General features: G+C 44.2%; 2 protein-coding genes across 2 annotated transcripts in view; one reads left to right on the forward strand and one right to left on the reverse strand.

The window, feature by feature from the left end:
* Positions 1-27,221, forward strand: part of UBAC2 (UBA domain containing 2) — an 811,088-nt gene that overhangs the window by 266,197 nt on the left and 517,670 nt on the right. The gene's annotated exons all lie outside the window — the stretch shown is intronic.
* Positions 16,506-27,221, reverse strand: part of GPR183 (G protein-coupled receptor 183) — a 72,667-nt gene continuing 61,951 nt past the window's right edge. Inside the window, exon 2 of the mRNA XM_078657615.1 lies at positions 16,506-19,413. Coding sequence (XP_078513741.1) covers positions 18,301-19,386 — 1,086 coding nt within the window. The 5' untranslated portion in view covers positions 19,387-19,413 and the 3' untranslated portion in view covers positions 16,506-18,300. The remainder of the gene's footprint in view (positions 19,414-27,221) is intronic.

A 27,221-nucleotide genomic window follows, 5' to 3' on the forward strand; every position in this document is an offset into this window, starting at 1 on the left:
ACATGACACCTAAGTTACGCACTACCTTCACTGGCTGTACCTCTGAGGAGAAATCCCCAGGCTAGAAGTTACAGGGTAAAGAAGTTTGTACCCTAGGCCTAGGGCAGTAAAGCACTTCCGTTTTCTCTGCATTAAATTGCAGTGAATTGGCTTTCAACCACCCCGCCGCGTCTCGCAGACAGTTATGAAATTCCTCCAAGGAGGTCGAATTATCTCCCTCCAGGGAAAGAATCAACTGCGTATCGTCAGCGTAGTTGACGATTTCGAGATTATGTTTCTGAATGAGAGCAACTAAGGGCCTCATATAGATATTAAACAGCACCGGGCTGACTGCTGAGCCTTGGGGAACGCCGTGCAGGGTAGCAGAGAAGGTGGATTGAAAGGGAGGGAGGGCCACCGCTTGTTCCCTGTTCTTGAGGAAGGACTCAAACCACTCCAGAGCCCTGCCAGCAACCCTCCTCTCTCTCAGCCTGTCCAACAGGATGGCATGGTTCACCGTATCGAAGGCGGCAGACAGGTCAAGCAGTATCAACACACCTGCCTGACCGCTGTCTGCTCGCCAACGAAGCTCATCCAGCACAGTCACCAAGGCCGTCTCGGTACCATGGGCTGGCCGGAAGCCAAACTGCACTTCATCCAAGAGCTTGTATTGCTCAAGATGTCTGGAAAGAGTGCCTGCCACCACCCGCTCAACGATTTTTGCTGGGAAAGGTAGGAGCGAGATGGGTCTAAAGTTCTTCAAGCACTTGGGATCAAGGGTGGGATTTTTCAGTAACGGGGTCACCACCGCCCTCTTCCACTGTGAAGGGACCACTCCAGTGGAGAGCGACTGATTGCAAACAAGCCGAAGCGTGGGAAAAAGCTCATCCTCAAACTCCTTCCAGATTTTGAATGGTAGCGGATCAAGTGGAGACCCAGATGTAATAGCCGAGGCCACACTCCTAAACTCATCTGCGTGGGAGAGGTGTGGCGCCGGGGCCAGGGCGACTGACGCTGGAATCTGGGGACCACGGTTCGAACCCCGGCTCCGGCGGCAGGTTAGCCCAGCACCATGTGACTCTGGGCAATAGCTCACTTAATCTTCCCGACGGCCCCCAGCGCCTAGAGACCCTTACGGGTGATTGTGCGCTTTACAAATGTGGACTTTACTTTACTTTATCTGCAGTCAGCTGTGGAAATTCCACAAGGGACTGAACTCTTCCCTGTTCGCAGGCCACTCCAAGATTGTAATAATCGGAGGGAGGGGTGACTAGGTCCTGTTTCAAAGGTCTTTCACACTCAGCCAGTACCGAGGGGTCTAGACTGGCTCTGGATTGTTGCTGACCCATCCCCAGGTCTTCAATGATCTTATTGATTTTATCCTGGAAGAATCCAGCTAGATTCTCACACAGTTCCTGGGAGGGGGGGGGGATCTCATTCTTGACACAGTCAGGGCTGATAATGCTATTAAAAATATTGAAAATACTGCGGGAGCTATTTGGGGCATCGGTAATCTTGTTAGAATAATACGATGCTTTAGCTCTATAAATCTCCTTCTTGTATTCTGTCCGCTTTATTTTCCATGCCAGCCTGTCCCTGTCCAAGTACGCCTGTCTCCACTTCCTCTCCGCTTGCCTGCAAACCAGCCTCAGATTTTTTAGGCTGTCCATGAACCAGGGGGATGAAGGTCTCCCCCTGCTCCTATGAATTTTTAAAGGAGCGGTAGAGTCCAAGACTGAGACAATCTCTGTGCAGAGAGCGGCATAGTTCGACTCAATCTGCAGGTCCGAGGAGAAACACTCATCCACCCTGAACACGGGGGACTCACCCTTTTTTCGGCCAAGGGACTTCCAATCCCTGCTCACATATTCCCTCACAAGGCTAGATGTCCTAATAGCCGAGGTACCTGATTTCAGAAAGAATTTAATCAGGTGATGGTTAGTCCAGGCCATGGGAAAAACATCGCCCACCGTAAGAAGGTTGGTCTCCGAAAAAATCAGGTCCAATTGATGGCCCCCTATATGAGTAGCCTGGGAGACTCGCTGGAAAAGGCCAAGGCCCTCACATGAACGGGTCAGATTGTAAAGACCTACGTTCAAGGTGCCATTCAGCCAAAGATTAAAGTCTCCAAGGATTACCAACTGGCTATGGGTAGCAGCCATGTTTGTAAGCAATTCCAGCAGCGACAGCTGCTGGGATGCGGTAAAGATCCCCGGGGGTCTATAGCAAATAATGCTGGTTAGGAAGTGTCTATGTGCGTTCTTGATCGTGAAACCAAATAGTTCACAACCATCACATGCATCAGGCTCAAGGATGTGCAAATCCAGAGTGTCTCTAAACATTACACCCACCCCACCCCCCCTTCCACCAACCCTAGGCCTATGCCTAATTTTAAAACCTGCCGGGCAGGCGTCCCCAGCATCAACCTCACACTCGGGCACAGTCCATGTTTCCGTCATGCACAGAAAATCCAGTTCATGGGCGTCAAACATCGATTGTATTTCAACCCTATGTTTAGGCAAGGATCTCACGTTTAGAAGTCCACCAACTATAATGTCATTCCTCAGCAAATCTGATATAGGGAAAGCCGTGTTGGACAACAGCAAAGACCCCCTGTCGGTACCCTGCTCACCAATATTGGTTAGTTCATCACTGGTGTAACGTCTGTAATCATCCAGGGTGGCTAGCCCCCGCTCCCTCCCCAGAGGGGCAGCATAACTGGCGCTAGGCGCATCCTTGCCGCGGATGGGCGCAGACAGGCTTGCCTCAGCGGCACGCCCGCTGCGCGTGTCCGCTGCGCAGGCGCTTCAGTGTCAAGCATTTATAGAAGCCCCGGAGGTGTCCAGCCAGGTGATTCAGTGAACACTAGCCTGCGACCTCACTTACTCCTCCTCACCCAAGATGGCGGCCAAAGTCACTTCCTTGCCCCGAGCAGTGGCTCCTAGTGAAGGATTGAGCCCAGCTACTTCAAGAACAGCAGCGCGGTAGGCACAAAGAATAAAACGCTCACCCCCCACAGTAAAAAGCAATTAATGCAAAAAACGAAGAAAATGAAATAAAATTCTTGCTTAATTAGGGAAGCTATCTATACTCCCGGCTCACGCCTCAGGAGTCTGGTGGCTGCGCGGGCGCTTCAGTGTAAGCATTTATAGAAGCCCCGGAGGTGTCCAGCCAGGTGATTCAGTGAACACTAGCCTGCGACCTCACTTACTCCTCCTCACCCAAGATGACAGCCACAGTCCCTTCCTTGCCCCGAGCAGTGGCTCCTAGTGAAGGATTGAGCCCAGCTACTTCAATAACAGCAGCGCGGTAGGCACAAAGAATAAAACGCTCACCCCCCACAGTAAAAAGCAATTAATGCAAAAAACGAAGAAAATGCAATAAAATTCGGGCTTAATTAGGAAAGCTATCTATACTCCCGGCTCACGCCTCAGGAGTCTGGTGGCTGCGCGGGCGCTTCAGTGTAAGCATTTATAGAAGCCCCGGAGGTGTCCAGCCAGGTGATTTAGTGAACACTAGCCTGCGACCTCACTTACTCCTCCTCACCCAAGATGGCGGCCAAAGTCCCTTCCTTGCCCCGAGCAGTGGCTCCTAGTGAAGGATTGAGCCCAGCTACTTCAAGAACAGCAGCGCGGTTGGCCCATATCGATGAAAAAAACATTAGCTAAAAGTAAAAATATGTTTTGGGTTTCAAAAAGTACATGTTGCCATAGAAGTCCCTGGTAATTTGAATGCTGGTGTGACTTTTGTGAAAGGGCAGAATGCTGTCACTCACAATGAAGTTAACCAATGACTGTAGGGGGCAGGACCATCACTCCATTATAAATGCTGTTGGTGAGAGGGAAAAAACATGAAAGCCCCTATCAGTTATTGTGTTATGCATTTAGTTTTAATAAAGTCAACAGCTATTTATCTAACGGCAGACCAACAAACAGGATTAGTACAGTTAGTTGTTTCATGGGTTATACTTGGGAACAACAAAAGTCTTTAAAATGTCGCCCCAAATTCTAAATTAAAACCAGAGTTGTCTTAAATATGGCGAGTTTGATAACCCGTAGCAGAGTACATTTACTAAAGTGATTAGGGTTGATTAGATCGGTAGTAAAATGGAATTGTGAAAATAAAAAAGTGTTGGGACGGTTGGATTTCATATCCTGAGATTCAGCCCAATGATGCCCCCTGAAGTCTGGGAGGCTCAGACTGCATGCTGAAATAGCTAGAATCAATTGTTTACAAGCCTAGCTGGATTTTTTAGACATCCACATGAAGATGAAAACAGTTTACTTTTAAAAAAAAATTTAATTGGAGTTTAAAATATGTATTTACCGCTGGACATGGTGAACATGGACTTTAAAAGTAGACGTTTTGGCTTAGGTTGACTGCTTCACCCTGAATAGTCACAGAGTGTTGTTTCGAATATATTTGGTCGATGTTTGCATTCAAATTGAACTCACTTTAAGGTAACATTCTTTCCAGATTTACATTTTTTCTGGGCATTTGGTGAAAATCATTGAAGCTTAATGAATAGGTAAAACATAGTTACAAGGTATGCAAGGCCTGGGTCCCCGCAGGCTTGTGTGGTGTGTAGGAAGGGCTGTAATGTTGTAATGCTACTTATGCGTGACATATTCTGTAACTGCAGTGTGCGTTCAAGTGAATTTTTCTTGACTTACGTTACACACTATAATTACTACAGTAACTTAGTGTGCAGTTGAGTGACTTATTAATGTCCTACGTGTGACACTGTGAATGGCATTATAAGTTTTAATGATTACCTAGAAGCAGCAGAAGTCGATATAGTAGCAGGATGCTTTATTCCTCGCAGTATATTTAATGAAACACAAGCATATGAATTGCCCCTACGAGCAGCAGGAATAATGTTTTCCTTCTTTAAAATGGCCCGTGTGATAATTGCATGGATGTACATCGTTCCCCTGTCAGGAGGGTGACTTTTATAGAACTATGCTAAACACACTGGGACTTGTGCATCTACATTTCTAAAAAAAAAAGTCCCACATCTAAATTTTAAAAAGTCCCAGAACCTTCTGTCTTGTTGGCTGGAAAAAAAGCAAAATGTCTAAAAATCACTCCTGTAAGGCAGGGGCAAATGAGAGGTATGGACCTCTACGAGTTGTAGTCAGCCATGCGTTGCCTTCTCATGGGTTGCCTTCCTCTGCACTGGGTCTCTTCAGACAGCTTTCCTGGCCCACATTCAGCACTTTGGGCCAGATGTACGACCATTCATTTTCACGTTTTGCAAATTGCTATTTTTTGCGACTAGTAAAACAGAATGTACTAATGTGTCTCAGACAATGAGGTTGCAAATGACCTGCCTCATCAGTATTCATGAGGCAGGTTGCAATTTGTGACTCATTGCGAATGGGCTACAGTCACTGGATGGTGGCTTGCTGGGGACAGCAAACCACCATGTCTGTGTTTGCTTTTTAAATAAAGCAAACACAAGGAGATGGTGGACGGAGCAATGAAACTTTTCAGACACTCACCCCCAGTCACAGATCTGGGTTGAATCCAACAATATTCTTTACCTCACTTCGCCACCTCAGTTCAAACCCAGCGATATACAAATCAGTCTTGACTCTGTGCCTCATGGAACAGTCCAGCCCGAACTGGCAAGCCAGGTCTTCTCTGAACCAGAAACAAGCATCCTGGGATCGGTTTCTTGGTAACACCCTTCATCAGCCAGGCTAGCTTGAATCCAGTGGCAAATTGAGCAAGGGACCCACATATGGGCATACCCTGCCAACTTAGGGCGAACAAATCAAGCACAAGGAGATGATGGACGGAGCGCTGAGACTTTTCAGACACTCACCCCCAGTCACAGATCTGGGTTGAATCCATCATCATTCTTTAGCCCACTTCTCCACCTCAGTTCAGACCCAGCTGTATGCAAATCAGTCTTGACTCTGTGCCTCATTGGAACAGTCCAGCCCGAACTGCCAAGCCAGGTCTTCCCTGAACCAGAAACAAGTATCCTGGGACCGGTTTTGGGTAACACCCTTCAGCAGCCAGGCTAGCTTGAATCCAGTGGCAAAATGAGCAAGGGACCCACGTCTGAGTATTCCCTGCCAACTTAGGGCGAACAAGGCAAACACAAGGAGATGATGGACGGAGCGCTGAAACTTTTCACACACTCCCCCCCCCCCCCAGTCATAGATCTGGATTGAATCCATCATCATCATTCTTTAGCTCACTTCGCCACCTCAGTTCAGACCCAGCTATATGCAAATCAGTTTTGATCCTGTACCTCATGAAACAGTCCAGCCCGAACAGCCAAGCCAGGTCTTCCCTGAACCGGAAACAAGCATCCTGGGACTTGTTTCTATGTAACACCCTTCATCAGCCAGGCTAGCTTGAATCCAGTGGCAAAATGAGCAAGGGACCCACGTCTGGGCATACGCTGCCAACTTAGGGCGAACAAAGCAAACACAAGGAGATCATGGACGGAGTGCTGAAACTTTTCAGACACTCACCCCCAGTCACAGATCTGGATTGAATCCATCATCATTCTTTAGCTAACTTCGCCACCTCAGTTCAGACCCAATTATATGCAAATCGGTCTCGACCCTGTGCCTCATGGAACAGTCCAGCCCGAACTGCCAAGCCAGGTCTTCCCTGAACCAGAAACAAGCATCCTGGGACCGGCTTCTGGGTAACACCCTTCATCAGCCAGGATAGCTTGAATGCAGTGGCAAAGTGAGCAAGGAACCCACGTCTGGGCATACCCTGCCAACTTAGAGCGAACAAAGCAAACACACAGCACAGGGTCAAGACTGATTTGCATATGGCTGGGTTCAAATTGGAATGGCATGTGTGAGCAAAAAACAATGGATTTAGGCCCCGATCTCTGGACTGGGGTGAATGTAGGGCATTGTACTGCATTCTGTCCATCATTTGTGGTTTTTGCATTTGTCACCCCGAGTGGGATGGGTACGCCCAGATGTGGATCCTGTGCTCTCCATATGGCTGGGTTCAAACTGGAAGGGCATGGTGAGCAAGAAAACTATGGATTTATTCCCGGAGCTCTGTCCTGGGGTGAATGTATGACATTGTTCTGCATTCTGACCATCAATTGTTGTTTTTGCATTAGCTTTTTAAATAAAGCAATGTTTTTTTTTAAATGCAGCCCGTTTTCCTCAAAGGAAAACAGGATGTGTTTAAAAGAAAAATATGAAAAGTTATCCTGTAATTTCTTACGGGCAGGCAGTGGTTTATGGGACCGCTGCCTGCTCCTAAAAAACATTTTTGTTGCTAAACCCAAAGGGAATAGGATCTCCTGGGGTCCCCTTCCCGTTTGTGACTGGCTTGTGGTAACCGTGATTGTTTTGTGACCTTATTTGTTGTCGCAAAACAATTGTACATCCCCCTGCGACTCGCTATTAGGAAGGTATCTCCTTGGCACACCCCTTCTTAACATCGACTCACAAACCTTATTTTCCATTTGGGACTGCTAAAAATAGTCGTACATCTGGCCCATTGTGTAGCCAGGTGCAGCACTCCCTCCTGCAGGTTGATGCAACATCTCCTTCACCGGACTCTAGCCTTTAGGCCGGTGCATTACTCTCTTTCTCTTTTCATTACAGGCTCATGCAGCACTGGCTTCCCACTCTCATGGCGCTTGTAGCACTCCCTCTTTGCAGTTCCTCCATTGTGTTTACTCCAGGTTCCTACAACATTCTATCATCACTCACCCATCTCTCAGTGATAGGGTCCGTGAGCTGTGCAGTTGATAGGTGGCTTCTCCAGAGCTTGGGTTCTGGCTGAACAAGGCATTGATAAGAGGAGCAAGACTGTACTGCAGCTCTGCCGGCCTCGCGCACTTCAAGCCTTCAGTTTTGAGAAGCATCTGACCCATCAACATTTAGTACCACAAGCCGTTTCCCAACAATGATAAAACATGGCAAACAATCTTGTCTGACTCCTGGCAGTTGCAAACTAGGCTGCGTTCCTCTGTGTATGACTGATGTACGTGACTTAATAGAAAATCAAAAACTGAGAACCCACATTTAAGGAAACCTAGTCATGGAAAAACCATTTTATGGAAAGACAAAAAAATCTAAAATTAAAGGAAACATTTTAAGGGAAAGATCGTAGCTCGAGAAGTTCTGATATCTGGCACTAGGTTATCTTCCGAAGCATTATCCCACTGGTTTTCTGCATCACTAGGGTTCACTACCAATAAAGAGACTGCCTGAGGAGGTGTCTCCACTTACCTTAAGGATTGTAACTCCATCACAATCAACGTCTGGGCCTTCCTATCCCGGATCTTTTTGCAACCCACCATAAGCCCAAATGTCTAGTAGTTTTTTTGGGGGTTGGAACATTGTCTGTTGGACTGAGGGAAGAAAGGCTTCTACCTGCCTTCTGCCTGACTACTTTTCTCCTCAGAACTTGAGTAATAGTCCTGAATCCCAGGACATTCCAGTGACTTCAGCATGGCTCCTCCAGGTCTTGTTCTCTGACACTGTACACATCTGCGTGAGAGCGGACATTTGGCTCCCACACAGAAAAGAAGGGCTGCCCAATCAGAAAGGGAGTTTCGTGTAACCTGCCAAACCACTGATCAGCTTCGGGCCTAGCTTTCAACGAGTTAGCATCGCTAGTCATTTTCTTTGAAAATGTTGGCGCTTTGATGTTGATAGGAGGTTGGCCACCAGATCCCAGTATAAAAGCAAAACCTCCTGCCACCAGGGACATGAACCTAGTCCTAGCCAGGCTAATGGTTAAGTCCATGAACTAGTGTGGTTTTCTGATATGATACTAATTTAACAGCAGTGAGTTTCCCATGGCACTTCACAATTCACCGGTGTGGGGTTGCTATAATAATGCAAGACATACCGGGTACACCCAGTGCTTACTTTGTGGGGGGGAAAATAAAAGGGCTGTTGCCCGCAGCAGACAGTGGTCTACACTCCATCCTGAGTAGAGTCTGGACAGTTTACAGCAGCTAGTTCAGACACAGGTCAATAGAGCTGGGCAGTGGGCTTAGAAAGACATTGGAACAAATGGGCAGCACTGGCGGGCTGGTGTTGTGGCACCAGGACAGGCACCATGGGCAGCGTAGTGCTACCCAGACCAGAAGAAATCATGGCTGAACGCACTTGGCAGCTGCCATGCACTGCCAAGTCCTTCGTGCTGAGCCACATCAGCCCACGTGGCTCATCTTCCAGCTCCATTCTTGGGAAAGTCAAGCTGGCCAGGCAGGGGTGCAGTGACATATACACTGTCAGGATAAAAGCAGCAACTAACTAAGCAATGCATGCTGGGGCCAGGACAGGCCAACCTGGAGGGACAGTACTGGCATCAAGCGAGGGACTGCTATTTAAGGATGATTGGAACCGCCACTGGCAGAAAGAACTAAATTCAGTGTCTTTGTTCTCAGAAATAAGTTCTGGTGCCTCCCAGTGGCAATAACTGGCACAGATTAATTTATGAGCACACTGTCCCTGACCTGCTTTCAGATTGTAAGGAGCAACCTCATTTTAAATTCTCTGAGCAGATGTTTAGGGCAGTATCTGTTTTTGCCTACCTCAGATCATAACTCTGCACAGTGACTTCCCAGTCGTCTATTCATGCTGTTTGCCTTTGCAGGTTCCATTGATACAGGGATTTCCTTTGGCTTGACCTTTATCTCATATGATTGTTTCCAAAGAGGACCTCTTGTAATGTAATGTAAATTAGTTTTATATAGCGCGCATTTTCACGAGGTTGTCTTAGCGCTAGCGGTTAGACGGCAGATGAAATTGCAGGATTGTTTGCAATACTCAGACCTGGTTGACGCAGATTTTTCCCACGACAGTTTGACAATTTATGGCAAACTTTACAGTTACTGTTAGCCCAGCGGGCTCCAGGTCATATAAAATCCTACAATTAACTGCGCAGGTTACAAGCTGTTACCAGAGTCGAGCTTCATTAGTCTCTTTAGAAGGCCTTGCACAACTGTCCTATTGTCCTGATGAAGACCCCACAGTGATATCATTGATAAACACACGTTTTTAGGGGTCGAAACGTCGACGTTCATAATTAAGCGTTGGTCCCATCCAGACCCATACAATAAAGGAGGTCTGGTTAGGGTTTTTGCTACTGTTTATATAACACTATCAAATGAAAAATGTATGTTCCATGTACTGGGCTTTATTTGTAAAGTTTGTATTGTTGATATGTGTACAATCACTGTCTATCCCTTTTTATGTCACTATTGTAGATAATCACTTATATTTGTTGTGTAGGTTTGATACGTGTCCTGTTATGTCATTATCTAAAAATACATGATTTTTTCAAATACACTAACGTTTTTAAGTTGATTGTCTTTTTGTTTTCAATATCAGTGTTGTGCGTTGATAAATCTTTGTTGATAGTCTCACCCTAGGGGTACATGAAATGAAATGTATTGATGTGGCAGAACCACTGTTCAAATAATGTACTTATCCCCAGGTTCTGCACGTTACTGGGTTACCCCATTGATATTATCAAAGTATGTGACGTAGGGGCAGACTATCCCAAGGTCTTCACTGGGGGCATATTTCAATCAAAACATTTTGTCAACAACTTGTGTTGATTCCAACAACTTAAAAAAACACCCTGTGTTAAGCATTAGGTGCATATTTAAGTCAACTTCACCTTGTCCACGACTTAGGCCTCAAACTGTGTGCATTTTTGAATTAACTTAATTCTGCCAGTGACTTGTGCCTCGCACTGGGTGGTTTCTAAATCAACCTGATTGTGTCCACCTCATGCTCCTCTCCTATATGAAGCAATGGAAGTAGGTCTTCTTTCAGTTCATTGTCTAATTTGCCATGAAATGTCAGCAATAACGAAGTGGGAGGAAATTCTAGAAGGTCTCCTGGCGTTTATCCTATTGTGGCTCTGCAAACTGGACCAATTACACCCTTTCGCACTTGACTCTCAGGTTAGCGAGGGCGAGCAGTCAACAGATTCTCTGGGAGGTTGTGTAGTGGGCAGAGACTTAGAACTCAAACAATCAAAAAAGAGACACCGTAATCGCTGTTCAGCTCAGTGCTTGGCTTTAGAAAGCGAAAGTACTTTAATATTTAACTGCCTGTCTCACCCACAAAGCTCTGCACTCTGGCAAACCCACCTATCTAGCCGCCAAACTCAACAAGGCAGGACAGACTAGAAATCTTAGGAACACCAACACTATGCTACTCATCCCCCCGAAAACATGCAGACAAAAGACCTTATCTCGGTCTTTCTCTGGAAATGCTCCCAGAATTTGGAATGCCATCCCCATTCATGTCAGGACGAACCCTTCCTTCAAAGAATTCAAAAGCCAGCTCAAAGTGCTCCTCCTCAATCGAGTCTCACGAAATGACAATGGTCATACAAAGGCAGATCCGCCACCAACTGAGGATCTAGGCACTTCGATAAGACCAACTTCCTACAGCATCTTACCCTTGCCCGCAATATTACCTCCTCCACGATTACTCTGCATTAGTTTGCAACAGGACTTTTACTGATACACAACCCATCGTTGAACAATGTGTTTACTGTCCCACTCTTTGCTTACTCAACTGTTATTCAACAAATGCTGTAAAGCTCTCCGATACCTTCGGGTCTGGCCAGCTCTATTTAAAACTCCAAAATAAAACAAATAAATAAATCACAGAAAAGCGAAATACAACACAGTAACAGTTAGATGGGGGTACAGTTACAGGGAATACACTTTAACTTATGGGCTTTTAGTCCAGCACTACATCCTCTACAGTGCCGTCTCCCATTCTATTGTGCCACCTGAATACCTATAGCAAATTCTCATAGATAGGGTTATAGGCAAAGGTTACGTACTGGTGTAAGGTTACTAAACAGTTACTACATTAGCACTTCGTATGTCGGTCCAAACAGTTTTTGAGCAACAGAGTTCACACTGGCAAAAAGTTGACTTCTTAACAGCCGGATTCGCTTTGTGTTTTCAACATACAGTCTCAGTCTTTCGAGCTCAGGCCTTGTGTTACCTGATTAGTAGAGATGCCTTATCAGGTTCGCCCAGTCAACATCTTCTCCAGCATCGTAGGACCTTAGACCTTTGCAATGATAAATACGGCAGGGTCTGATCAGTGAGTGTTTGTCTTCAGCAGTTGTAGCCTTCGAGCCGTGGGGTATGTCTTCCGTTTTGTCGCAATGATGGCTCTGGGCCCACTGGCGAGGGCCTTGCTCTTCAGTCTGGCCACAGAGGTGATCAGTAAGCGAGGCCTGATGTATGAATACTCGTCTTTGCTAATTGCTGCCTCTAGGCCATAGGCCAAGTCTTCCACTTCGTCAGTGATTACTGCAGCTGTGCAGGATAAGTCATGCAGCAGCTCCATCCTTCTGGCATGCTCCAGAAGAGCTGGCCTTTACACTGTTGTTCTGGCTTTAGTTTCTTGATGCTATTCACCACATGATCCACATTCTGGAAGACTGGATTAGCCCTCATAACTTGGCTCAGTACCAGCTTCATAACGAAATTCAGCTTCTTCTGCTTTCTCAGCACACTAAATACAGCTGGGCTTCTCCTTCTAGTCAGGCTCTCCTTCCCTCTCTGAGCAGACAGGCAAGCTTCTAGTTGCTAGATAGACCCTCAGGTTTTCCAGCAAGTTGCACAGGCTTCAGGTGATGTCTCTTCACCTCTGGCACACAGGCTGTCACACAGACACCAGTCCTCATCTCACCTCAGCTTTTCAAGTACTCTGCAGGGCATGCCCTTCCTGGGCAAAGAAGAACTTGGAACTTGAACACTGAGGATCCACTGTCTAAGGCCCTAGAACCGGTTTGATTTGGTTTCCTTTGAAATTCCACTTTTCGAGTGTAATGCGAACAACTTTTTTTGCAAGGTAATGGCACTAACAGCAGGTAGCGATGAAGCTGACTTGAGCAGGAGTATCCAAAATGATGGGCACTTTGAAGTTTGAAGACTCTGCACCTGATGTCACCAGCCTTCCTGAAGTAGCAATCGGGGAAAGGCAAACGGGCAGACCCTGTTTAAAAATGTCCTCACTCATAACAATGTAATCTGAGGACTCACCCCCTCTTCTCTACCAGCCACCAAATGGCAGTGCTCAAGAAAATTTAACACCGGCCATTTACTACAAGGTCCTCATACATTTCTTAGAGTAGCTCGGTCTCCATCCTCCCTCACTTCAATAGTTGCTTCTCCATGTATGAGCTTCAGGAATGGGGGCAATATACTTCCACTCAGTGGGGAAGCATTATCCACCCTCCATATTTGGCCATGCTAAACCTGCAGGGTTCCAAAATGGATCCCACTGGTCCCAGCAATCATACTCATATCTCACACTGAATCATGCTACCATATGTGTACCACACATCCACAATGACTGCACTCATATAACCCACACACAAAATGTCAGCACAATGATCTGGGTGTTATATGCAAGTGGAACTTATCAGGAGTGGGGCCAGTAGGCTTCACTCCTCTCTTATATAGAAAAAATGTATACTCAGGATTATTTATTCTCAAAACCAGTACCACCAGCACTTCACGGCAGCAACCCAGGACATGGACAGTAGTCTCATGTTGACAAAAGAGGGAGCACATGGTATGTCCTCAAGGTCGTCAAATAGGGTCTGGATTTTGGCATTACCTTGGATAGTTCTCGGCTCCCATGCCTACATAAGATTACTGTGTTAGCTAGATCAAGAAAAAGTCGGGATACCATTTTCATATGCAGTAGGGTTAGGGTTAGGGTCAGGGCAGGGCTACACATGCATATACCATGTCATGGTCGTTCCTGACCCAAACCCTCCTGATGTAAAACTAGAAGGAAGGGTGACAACAGAAGTGCTACTCGGGCGAAGCCAATTCATTCCTGTACTGTCTGTATAAAAACCTAGTAAGTGCTTTGTTTACCACGCTTGTATGTTCAGGGTACAATTCTATTGGGGTCTGAACCAGGAACTGACTAGTGCTCGCCCAGTTGGTGCTCATCTACTTTTGGAACCTTTCAGAAGCATGAGAAGGGTTTAAGGTGCAAACCCCTGCTCAAAATGCTGGCCTTGTTTGGTCAAGCAGGAAAATCAAGGTCTTTAAAGATTTTACTTTGTAGTTTCGGCTCAGGTTACCAAGCTTCATTCCTCTTCCACTTCTTTCCTCATTCATAAATGTCTATTTGTGAAGTCGGAGGCAGTGCTTCTGTCTTTTACTAAAGGTGCATATCTACTGCTCATGTCACTAACTCCTATTCTTGCCTACTTAGCATCATTTTACTCATTTTACTGCATCTCTGTCTTGCTAGTGTTGGAAAATGGATAGCTGCGAGTTCTATGATTACTCTTTTTTTTGGTATACATGCACACAGCAACCCTCTGGCTAGCTGGGTGTTGTGTAGCTATATATGTATATATATGTCCAACTTTTAATTGTAATTTATGCACCTATCTCTTCTTCCCACTTCTTAACCACTTCAATGCGTCGGACGCGCAGGAGCCATCTGATGCAAAAGTGCTCGTATGCGTCGGACGGCTCCCGCGCGTCCGACCACATGGCCCAGGAAATCCCTCTGGTGCAGGCTCCAGAGGGATTTCTTTTCCCCACAAACAGACTCAGGAGCTGGTTAAGATCTTACCCCAGCTTCCGAGGCTGTTTAAGATTTTTTCTCTGAAATGACGATCAGCACGCACGTCGCACTGACTTCATTTCATTGAAACTGAAATGAGCCGAGGCAGACGGGAGAGGGTAATGGCTTTTGTTTCCCCTAACATTTTCCATAAAATTCAGTCTTTCTGCCCCCTCCGGAGACAAATGGGGAATAGCCCCCGATCTGCCCCCCCTGGGGGGCTAGAAAGCACACTAGGCACCAGGGATTTATTTATTTTACTGTATATAGGAGTGGGGGCTGCCCAAAATCGGCATGCCAATGCCCTCACTCTCTTTTAAAAATTCCAGTCTTTCTGCACCCCAGGAGGCAGGTGGGGACAATAGCCCCTGATCTGCCCCCCAGGGGGCAGAAAGCACACTAGGCTCCAGGGATTTATTTATTTTATTTATATAGGGGGGAGAGGGCTGCCCAAAATGGCTTAATGCCCGCAACAGGAAATGGCCCAAAGGTACTGTAGCGACTTCAAAGTTATCGATTGCAAAAGTACCTGGTTTTGCAAGGGAGTCACCTGCGTTTTGGGTCTCGGGCTCAGCAGCCATCTAGGGAAACCTACAAAACCAAGACTTTTCTGAAAACTAGACACCCAGGAGAGTCCAGGGAGGTGCAGCTTGTGTGGATCTCCCAACTTCCCCATACCCAAACTCCCCTGCAAACCTCAAATTTAGCAACCGTGTATATTGTCCCAACTCTAGCAGTGCACCTCATTTTTAAAAGCAGAATACATCTATTATCAATGGCTGAGACCCAAATACAGTTCTCGCATTGCGCCTGGCCAGACCAGCAACATCCAAGGTACACAGCTCTCCCACTGTGGCTCGGTCCTTTCAAGCTGTGCTCTCACACATTCAAATGTATGATGTTTACATTTAATTGAATGCAGACAAGCAATGAGTGGGCCTACCTACTCATGCATCTCCGAACTAACCAGCCTCACTGCCTGCTAAGGGTATAGATGAGATTGGTACACCAGGGCATTGAGGCATGAGGTGCCACTGTCCTTAGTCATTGCTGTCTTTTACTACTCAACCAGGGACGCATTTTCCTTCCTTGCGATAGGGCTCAGGGCACACTGGATACATCACTGATCATGTAGTCAGAACCTTCTACATAGGCTTGGACTTTCAGGGAGCTGAGAATTTGTAAAGTTAAGTCTTACTCTTGGAGGGTGGTGTGTTGTAGAATACTTAGTTCAGCTAGCACTGGTAACTCTTTCAATAAATAAATTGCTATAAGCATCTATATACAGACGGCAAAAAACAGCGGGTTCATGAAATCTTATGGATTACATCTTTATCTAAGCACATTTTCAAGCTGGGTTACAGAAGCAACAGGGAGTGCATAAGATTACACAGTCATATATGCTTAATTCATGGTGAGACGTTCTCACAGTTGCTCTCATGAGCCTCATTAAAGGGTGCCAAACCCCTGGCCACTGTATGCGCAGACAGTGGCTGTGGTTTTACTGCCCCATGTGATTCAAGGAAACCTGCAGTCACAAAGATGGGAAAGCAAAACACACAAGATGATGGACGGAATGTTGCACAATGGCAAAACATTCACCCCCAGTTACAGATCTGGGTTTAATCCATTGTTATTTTCCTCACCAAGCCACCCCAGTTCAGACATGGCCATATGCAAATCAGTCTTGACCCTGTGCCTCATGGGAACAGTCCTGCCCGAACTGCCAAGCCATGTCTTTCCTGGACCGGAATCAAGCATCCTAGGACCGGTTTCTGGCTATCAGCCGTCTTCAGCCAGGATAGCTTGACTCCAGTGGCTTAGTGAGCAAGGGACCCACGTCTGGGCATACCCTTCCCACATAGGGGGAAGAGCAAAACACACAAGATGATGGGCGGAATGTTGCACAATGGCAAAACATTCACCCCGAGCCACAGATCTGGGTTTAATCCATCGTTCTTTTGCTCACCAAGCCACCCCAGTTCAGACATGGCCATATGCAAATCAGTCTTGACCCTGTGCCTCATGGGAACAGTCCAGCCCGAACTGCCAAGCCATGTCTTTCCAGAAGATGGGAAAGCCACTAGAGCAAGAGCACACACAATGTCTGCGCCGTGGGTTTGTCACCACAGGGAGGTATTGTGCATATTGAAAGTTTCTTTCCAGTGATATGTACCATTTTAGATTGTTGTTTGCTCCCAGGTGTGCCACATAGTACACTCTGCAGCGTTTCCCTTAGGCCCAGCCTAGATCCACGTGGACCTGTGGGGGAAGTTATTTCTGCTCGCAGTCTCTGAAAGGATTGGTGGAGTTCCAGTAAGAGACAGATCCTACTTAACTATGTGCAACATAGTGCCTCTACATCCAGACACAGATGGCTATAACCCCCCCCCAAAGACTCAAACGTCATTATCATATAAAATCTTTTTATTGATGTCATAACTACCCTTTGAAAAGTGCTTTTGTTTACCTTCTTGATTTCACAAATATGCTTGAAAATGCACCATTTGCTTTCAAAATGTTATTGGGGGGAGCACCCCAAACCTCCCCCCCCCAACTTTTCCACCCCAGCACTCTCAAATGTCGCCAGCCGCCACTGAAAGCGTGACGATCTTACTTATACTGTTTGGAATATGATAAAAGCATTTCACTACTCTGGTACTGCAACTGTTTTTCCAGAACGTTCCCACAACATATTGAAAATGTTTTGCACACTTTAAAATTATAACACAAGTGTATAAGCTAAAACATCTCATTTTGTGCTTTGTCCATCTCCTGCTTGCCTGTCAGATGTTCTTTTGTCTGCGGTAGAAACAATGTTGTTTGCAGTTAAGATGTGGCCCACGTTACATGGCAAATAACTTTAATATCCTGTTCTATCAGACAGTTGTGTTCTAATTCTAAATTAGTTGAATTTCAAAAGTTTTATGTTTTTCATATAAGTAATGGAAAAAACATGTTATACTTTGTGCATTTGCTAATAAGACTCCATGAAAGCTTTGAACAGTCTACATATTATACTCTGAAGCCCTGCTACAATATTTACAGGTTCGTTGCGTAGGCGGAAACTTTCTAGGGCACCCCCTTTTTGATGAAAAGTATTTTAACTTGCCATTTTTTTCTGCAACTGGAGTAAGGTGCCTACAGTGCAGTGTTTCCACAGGAAGAAGTGCATGACATACGAGAGGCTCATCCTTACGTCCTGTCTACATCACCTCTTGCATCTAAGTGGGGAATGTATGTTTTAAGGGTTTCTGAATACCAGTGAGTGTGTGTACTACACTCATTTCATATAGAGAGAACAGTTTTTAATTAAGCAGCGTGCCTCGTCTACCTATCCTCCACTTCTTCCAGTGTCGCTTGAAAGTAGCACCAATGTGTCGAAGTGCTGAAGCTTGTGTTATTTACAGTGATTCGAAGTTATGTGCCTTTGGCATCAATAGCAACATAAATATTCTACTGTTAAAATTTATAAAACTAGAGCATAATTCCATTTTCCTGGCGAGAAGTAAAAAAAAAAACTAATTTGATGCACACTTTGTTGAACAATGCAGTATGTTTGCCCACAAGTTCCCCTGCTTGTGGTAGGTATATGTCTTCTTTGGTGCCCAATTCAATCATATAATCGTTCATTTTGTTATGGACAATCTGAACTAATACCATATCTTTTGGTTCACTTTCTGAAGTATTTACAGAATTAAAAGAAATAACATTTCAAACTCCTGAAACATCAGTACTTTCTGCTGCCATTGCTTGAAAGCATCATCATATGGGTCTCTGCCACATCCCGCGAGCTCTCATCTGGAGTTGGCCTGGCCGCGCTTGAAACGGAGATGCTGACCTGCCGCTTCAGCAGTTTCATAATGCGACGCTTATATCCCTTGCAGGCAAAGAAGTAGACTAGCGGGTCCAGGCAGCTGTTCATATTCATCAGGCACACCGTGGTGTGGATGGCTATTTGGAAGTTCTGCTGCTGCGAGCAGGTGGGCTCATACACGAGCTTCTTTATCATGTGCTGGATGATGGCCGCGTGGTAGGGCGTGAAGCAGAGCAAAAATACAACAATTACCAAAATGATTGTGTTAATAGCCTTCTTGTTTGAGCCTGATTTTTCGGTTAGCGGGTTATCCTTCGCTGCTTGACACAGCTTATTACTTATTCGAACGTAACAGACCAGTATTATCACAAGGGGACAAATGTATCCAATGAAGCAGGCAGCAAGCAATATCAACGGCAAGTGTGACATTGTTTCGAAGTTGGGGTATTCCATGCATGTGACATGTCCGCCTACATCTTTAGACATATCCTGGAGCAGGAGAGGACCGGTCTGCAAAAAGACGATAAACCAGGCAATGAAGCAGATAAACTTTGCATTTCTGGCTCTTCGCAGCTTGTTGTAGCGAAAGGGGTGGACAACTGCAAAGAACCGGTCAATACTCAAACAGGTCATGAAATTCACCCCAGCATACGTGTTGATGTAAAAGAAGAAAGAAGTAATTCTGCAGAATGCCTCGCCGAATGGCCAGTCAAATCCCAAGGCATAGTATAGTATCCGTGTGGGCAGAGCAGTGGCGAAAAGAAGGTCAGAAATAACTAGGTTGGTTGAATAAAGAGTTGTGGAGTTGATCTTTTTCCTGTTTTGATAGATGACAATTAAAGCCAATCCATTTGCAAAACTTCCAATGATGAAAACAAGGCTGTAATACAGGGGTAGGCCTACTTTTGCCGAATTTCTATGCAGGTACAGGTCACATGTTTCAGTCTGATTGGTTGAATTGTTCGGTCCCAGGGTTGTTGCGAACTCAGTTGAAGCCATTCCGCCGTGGAGTCTTGCTTCTCAATTCTGACAAAACAAGAACAGATCCAAAAATAAACATGCTTGTTACTTTATTTTTTACCTCACCGTGAAGCAATTGCATAAAGATATCAAGTCAATGAATAGTGAAGAAATTAAATTAAAGTGGTTCCCAATGAAGCAAATGGTACACTCTAAATGAAACTGATTCTTCTTAAAATATTTCAGCTTTGTCAATTCTTTACATACATTGTTTCTGTGTAATGAATAATCTGATTTTCCCTTAGATTAAAACATTTCATGACTTCAGAAAGTACGGAACTTGTATTAAACTTTAGAAAGTATTTATTTGATCTATTTTGTCATCTGTTTTCCACTTCCTAGCTATTCAGGAGGAGTATCTGTATGTTCTTGAAAATTCTGATATAAATAGGCACAATGAAGGTAATCGCACAGTATTATGTATTTACCTAGTTTTTGTTCAATTTCTATTAAACATAAAAGTGCTTAAATAATTCAATTCAGCCTATTGCTCACTGGCGTCGTCTCTTTGTAATCATAGCGTTGGACTGGGCTAAGAAGCCTTGTTCTGCATTGGTGCCCTGGTGCACTTAAAATGTGAGGGCTCAGGTCCTGTCACACAGGACCACCAAATCCCCCTGCTCTGGGACTTCACGAAAGACGTTTAGGGCCAGATGTATGACCCACCAAATTGGGATTAGCAAATTGCGTTGATTTGCGACTTGCAATTTTTGACTCGCAAATTGGGATGAACAACTATGAGTGAGACACTTTGCGATTTCCATTGGGGTCGCAAATTGAATGCATCATGCATATTAATGATACTGTGGAGGAGTATGGCTCAATGGTTAGAGCGGCAGACCCTAATGCAGAGTTCTGGCCAGGGACATGGGTTCGATTCCAGCCTCAGCGGAATTTCGGGCTCAATTTCCTCGGACCTGTTAATTCTCGCCTCGGTGCCTATTCTAATCACGTGCCCCACTCTGCAACTCTGGGCAATAGCTTGCTTAGCCTCCACACCGGCCCCAACAGCGCTAAGGATGCCTGGCTTCACCCTGGGGGTGCCCAGGAGTGGACACTTCACAGGGAAAGCCAGGAGGGGTTCCACAGCGGTATGAGTATCAGCGCCAGGAAGCCGAATAGGCGACACCGCAAGGTGACCGTCTGGTGACAGTGCGCTCTATAAGTACCATGACATTTACATTACATTTACTGTCGCAATTTGTGACCCCATTGGGAATGGCTGGCACTCCCAGGGATGGTGGCCTACTGGGGTCAGCAGACCACCATGTCTGGCACTGCTTTTAAATAAAGCAGTTTTATGTTTTTTTAAACGCAGCCTGTTTTCCGTAAAGAAAAATGGGATGCAATTAAAAAAAATAATGATACTTTTCCATTTCATTTTTTAAGGGCAGGCCCTTAAAAAATATTTTGAGACCCACGCACAAAGAGGAAGGGGTCGCAAAATAGTCATACATAGCTTTCAGGAGTTGCTATTAGGAAGCGACACCCTTGGAACGCCCCTTCCTAATAACGAGTTGCTAATCCTATTTTGCGAATCGCAAATTGATTTGCTACTCGCAAAATAGGATTACTACATGGGCCACACGTTTTTTGCTGTCGCAAACGGGTCTAAAACCCATTCGCGCCCAAAAAAAACATTAGTACATCTGGCTCTTAATTTTCTAGATTTTGAGTACGTCACCTGTTAGTTTGTTGTAGCCTTCGGTTAGGCCTTTCCAGATAAATAATTGTTTTGCCTATTTTATCAGCTCCTTTTTAGCGTTTTCGTCATGATTGTTTGCACAAGTACGAAAGCCAGCTTAAGACATATCTTCAAGTCTTCCAATTGCATTGCTTTGAAATATCAGGAGTAGGGCAGGCGAAATGGCATATTTTTTGTGTCTCAAAATTTCACGAAATTCCATGAAAAGTTAGCAAAATATACTTTTGTAGTTAAATGTGACTTGCCGTTATTTCATGTTTTACTAAGTCCAATTGTTAAGATATTAGGCATTAGGGCATTCCAGAATTCAATCTGCATACATTGAAAAAATGAGTACTTTTAGAGAAATCTGACCTAATGCTCGAAACCAATCAAAATGTTAGCTGACGTTTGCATAAGGTACATGAGTTTGTTTGTACACACAGCAGTTGAAAGTGAAATGTTTTGCAAGTATTCTGATTACCTTCCAACACTCCTATACTGGTGTGGCACTGTGTGCAGCTTCCTAGTGGCCCCAGTTACAGAGTGCTTACCTAGAGGATTTTTATACAGTCTTTTTTAAATTGTCTCCACAGGAGGGACATTTTTTGCACAACCTGAGCTGGGAGCTGTAGAATTGGATCCTAAAAGGGGAATTCAGTTAAGTCATTTGAGGCATGCAATACGTTTTAGTTGACAATTAGAGGTAGGTCAATGGTTTTTCAAACTACACAATAAGTAAGGGCCAGTCGCCCAAAACTATCTTTGAGACGTTTGTGACCTCCTTTGGATGCACTGATTTATTAGATCATATTGGAGAAGATGTCGGAGTAAAAGTGGGGCGTCCTTATAAGCAGTATTCGGCTGATAGTGAGATAGAGATTACTGTGGATCAACATGGCTACCCTTTAAATGGACAACCGAAAGAACAACCTTTTGATTCAGAATAAGGAGACCGCATATAAGTTAATGGTCGGGTGGTATTTGAATCCTGATCAATTGCATGGCCGGCGGGCAAGAAGCATGGACATTTATATTTGGTAGATGCCTTTGAGTCTTGGGGTTTTAGAAGCTGAGGTTTGGAGTCATTAACACCATCCTGAAATAGCTCTTCCCAGCTTCACTGACTCCGATAATTGTGTATATGGGATCTGATGAGTATCAGGTGGGGTGGGTAGGTAAGACTGGTCCTTGTTATTCCTGTTCCCTTTTGCAGCAAAAGTGGTGGTACCATTGTGGTAGAAGAGAAGAGACTCCCTGTGAGTAGATAATTGGCTTCCAATGCTATTGGAAACTACACCTATGGAAGGGCTTCGGGCACATCCTAATGATAGCTTTTGAATGTTTTGCACCCACTGCTTGCACGGATGGGCAGGGACAATAGAGGACGCATGTTTTCTCCACAACTGAGAACTTTTCAGTTGTTCGACTGATTGGACCTACAAAGCAGAGCATTATCATTTTGAAGGAGTGTTATTGGATGACAGTGGATGATGCTCAGGGTTTACTGAAGGAGTTGTAGGGTGCGGAGGTGTGTAACTAGTTGAAGGGAGGAAGGATCATGCAACACGTTAAGATACATGTGCTTATGTTGCTTTGGAATGTGCCAAGACGTTCTCCAACACTTCTCTAGTTTAAGCCATTTATTTCATCTTCCTCAAACCAACGCTGTACACAGCTTCCAGGTCAAAATCTCTTATCCAACTGCTGCATCAGGAATCTCGGGCACTCAGGTTTCTTTCTGATGACACATTGCAGTTAAAGAGAGAGTAAGGTAAGTACAATATGTTGCAACATATCTTCTTCGTCAATTATGAGAAAACATATTTACATTATGTAAGGCATGTGTATAAAACATAACAAGGAAAGGGCAAAATTGGTTAGCATGGGAAAAGGTTACTAAGGTAGTAAGAATATCTATATATCTAGTTTCAACATTTAAAGATAATATGAAAATGGAATAATGCAACTTAAACATAGCTTCACAAAAAGGTCAACTCATTAAGAGGGGAATGTATCATGGGGAATAATGGAACACTGGACAATATCTGTCTGGTACTCACCAGGCACAAAGATAACATTTGGAACTAATCAGTTAAGTTGTAATCCTTGAAGTGAGCAGGTTCTCTTCTCACCTTCACACTTATTTTGTCAGGATCCTCCTATAAAGACCTTGAGGGTGCCTCATGCGAAGCTCTTGCTAGGCATGACATACTCCACACTTCACCCCCATCTAATACCACCACCACATTGTATCATAAATTGTGCTCCCCCTCTGGAAACCAAGTGGGTCTTTTAACAAAGACCAAATCATCAACTACCCATACACGCTGATGTACACAATGTTTGTCATCAAGCGTTTTTGTACTGGCTATCACTTTGCCCCTCATTGGATATAACCACAACAGATTCAATTTAGATCCAGCGACTCTCCCTTTCAATGACTGGAAAGGAGAATTTCCTGTCACACTATTCAGCGCATCCCTGAATAGTTTTTCACTTAGGATGATCTTGAGTTGCAATTTAATGTCCAAAGCAGTCTGCATACTAGCCCTTACAAGTTGACTCTTTTTTTCCTTAGGGAGCATAGGGAGCGGTGCAAAATTGAGTAATGGACAGATCATTCATGCTGCAGAGTTGCTTATCATGGTAGTGTTGGTAAATAGAGTATGTCTTGAAGGGGATTATGAGTCAGGTGGAATGTTTAGTGTTGAATGGTTTTGGGATTCTAGAGTGGAAAGAGTTGCTTAATTTGTAGGAAATATTCTTTCTACAGTATCTAGTAATGTAACAAATTGGCACAGGGCATTAACTCTTTCGGTTTGCTATCATTCTAATTATATGTTATTTACGCGTCCCTTTCAACACTTGCCTGATTCAGTGCTTTATTTCACACGGGAGATTTCAACTCCTGTTACATCACTGCAAAATAAGACGATAATGTAAGAGACATCAACACTATGTTTGTTTTGCACATGCAGTATACAAAACATAGGAGTAAATGTAATATGGCACTCTGAAGGTGCTGGGTTTTGCTGGGGAGTAGTTTACATATTATGACTAAACTGCCGATCTACAGACGTTAATTTACCCTCTATACAAAAGGACAAATATGAAAACAGTTTCAAATCAAATAGAGAATGTACATACTAATTCAATGTCTCAATTTCATAAATATGAAGAAGTCCTATACGCAATCTTCTACGTGAGCTAAGATTATTTTGTGCCTAAGAATAAATCGAGCTCCTCGTGAAACTGTGATATATAAAAACAAACTATGCATACAAACATACGATTAACTATTTATATGTGTGTATGTATATCTATGTATATATTATGTGTATGTGTGTTTTGTTTTTATATAACTTTACACAGTCCTGATCTGTTAAATACTGTAAAACGTGTTGACTGTTTCATAAGGAGATCAATTTAATCTGGTTCACATAATAATCTGTGTTCATTTTTGTGGATCAATATTTTAAGCTTGTATGTAAATTAAAAATCACAACCTTGTACCGCCCTGGTGCTATATTACACTTTCTGTTATGTAGTAAGCCTGTAGGGGTGGTCGGCCTGTTTGTTGGGTTTGAGTCTCTGCAGAGCAGCTTGCCACATTCTCATACTGTTAAGCAAAGCAGTGTCTATTTAATTTAAGAATCGTGAGTCATAGTTACTGAGTCACTTGGTGGCTGCAGAAAGCATGTGGTATGCACACATTGAAGTTCCAGTCTGATATCTGCTGGCCCCTAGCCATGTTGAATTTGCATCAGTCCAGTGGTCTCTAGTACGTGTCCACACACAGAATCACTTCAGAGAGTCTGTTGAATGGGTAAGCCTTAGTTCTTCTGCTTTGTACTCCTGTAACCACAGTCTGATTTCCATTTGGTGCTAGGTTCAATGTAGATTTACAATAAGAAAGGAGCTATACATTTCCTTTAAATTAGTTTTAGATTTGTACAGCAAAGCATAGAAGTCGGAGATTAGGCCTTATGAAAAAAGCTGTGCAAGATCTGGATTCTGTGTTTTTTTTTAGTTCAAAACGTAGTAAGTTTATTATGCAGAATAGACTAAAGGTCCTGTAGTACCCTACGGTTGTTGATTAAATGCATCGGACCTTCTACCTGGAAGAGCAGTGAGGCAGCCAATTCAATTCAATTCATGAAGCTTTATTCGGTTCATACAAAATGACCATAAAAGCACAAAACATATAAAATACAGATATTACAAATATCTGTGCCTTTATACACCGATTTAAAAAGGTAGCAGTATAAAAACAAACATCAGCAGTCTCCATATTAAATAGCAAACTAATTGCCTGGTTAGCTGTACATACACCATATTTAACAAACATGGGTTTCAGATAGGTTATTCTAAAATTCTTGTACAGTTTGCAAATCAGTAAAAAGTGCAGAGTGCTTTGTTTGGTAACGCCATCACACATGCACAGCCCAATTGGATGTTTCTTAAAATTTGGCAGGGCCACTAAGTGATGTGCTACACCAAACCTCAGCCTGGTTAGCACAAACTTATGAGTTGGCCTAGTCACCATGGCTAAATAACATGGGAAACCTTCATTCACATTGTATTTACTGTAAAACGTGACTGTGGACATTGATCCATACGCAGAAACCCGTTTCCCTGCCTTTTGGGCCAGGAATGTAGTTTTCAGCTCAGCTTTGGAGATCTTAGATGCGGCACTAGGGTCAGTCAATACATTTATATTAAATATTTCTAAATAACATCCAGCAACATACTTTAACCAAGGGATATTGCGAAATTTATCAAGTGATAAACAATCCTCGATTATAGACCTATTGAAAGACTTTTCATCCTGAAGCCAAATCGATCGCCATAACATAAGTGGCCTCATGGATAATAGATCATCTAAAAAAGGGATGTTCAGTTCCCGATGGATCAACTCAGTCGAGCGGATATAGGTAGACATAAGAGTGAGGTGAGGCAGCCAGCAACCAATCACTACTGAAAAATTTGTCTGTCTCATCCTGTCCCAATCCTCAGGCCATTTGTATCTGGAGGCTGATCCATTCTTACAGAATGAAATAAGTGAGTCCTTCACATAGTACTCATCTAAAATATCTTGATACGAAAGTTCTCCATTCTTTCCTAAGGCCATAAAAGCTGTTTTATACATACTCCTTTGGGAATAGATTTGGTCAGAATTGGTAGTATTGTTATTGTCTGCTCCCATCTTCGATTAATTTAGATAGGCCTCAGTGTTGTTACGCAAAGTGATGGTGCGCCTTTGCAAAATGTGATGAGAGCCCCCGGAGTTCCCAAATCTCTCTGATTTTCATTGGCCTTGGGCTGATTGGGACCCCGTGAAGGCTTGGGGCCCCTCTATATGGCCAGGGGCATTCCTGGCCAACAGGGGGTTCAGGGGCAGGAGTTACACCCTTAATAGGCCTCCCGGCATGAGCCCTGTTTTCTCTGGCAGGAAGGATTCTGATAGGCATAAAATAAAATTATTTTTATCCTAACCCATTCCCATGCTCATGTGAGGTCTTGTGTTTTCCTGTTACCTCTCAACAATCAGGCCTGCCCATGCCTGTGCATTACCGGACAACTTATATAGGGTTTATTCCATGTTTGGGACATGTATATGTACAACTTCCACAGGACCTAACACACTCATTTATTGGTATCTCCATTATGGATGAGTCAATTGAGGTACCATTTGTGGAAATTAATCCCCGTGCCTTCCACTAGATAACGAGACCACTCAAGCTTTTCACAGAATTGCGCTATCTTTCTCTCTCTCTCTCTCTCTCTCTCTCTCTCTCTCTCTCTCTCTCTCTACCTGCCCATGCCCAAGGTATCTTAACGTTCCAAAGACATATTACTTAGTCAAAGAGGACACTCCTCATTCTGGAAGAGCAAAAGAGAGTGTACTTAATTCTTAATTGAATAAAGGAGCATTGTATGCCTTTGTAGACATCCATCACTTCAGCCAACATCTACTTAATTGAGTTTTTATGACCGGGTCCTTGACAAAGCTCCTGCATCCTCTTCTAGACGAGACTGGATTCATGCAGTGAGCCGTACAGGACACTAATTTTCACATTCCCATGTGGTCGACTCCTCAAGATTTCCTACGTTTATTACGGTTTGT

The sequence above is a fragment of the Lissotriton helveticus genome, chromosome 8 (assembly GCF_964261635.1).
Source record: "Lissotriton helveticus chromosome 8, aLisHel1.1, whole genome shotgun sequence".
NCBI classification, from domain to species: domain Eukaryota; kingdom Metazoa; phylum Chordata; class Amphibia; order Caudata; family Salamandridae; genus Lissotriton; species Lissotriton helveticus.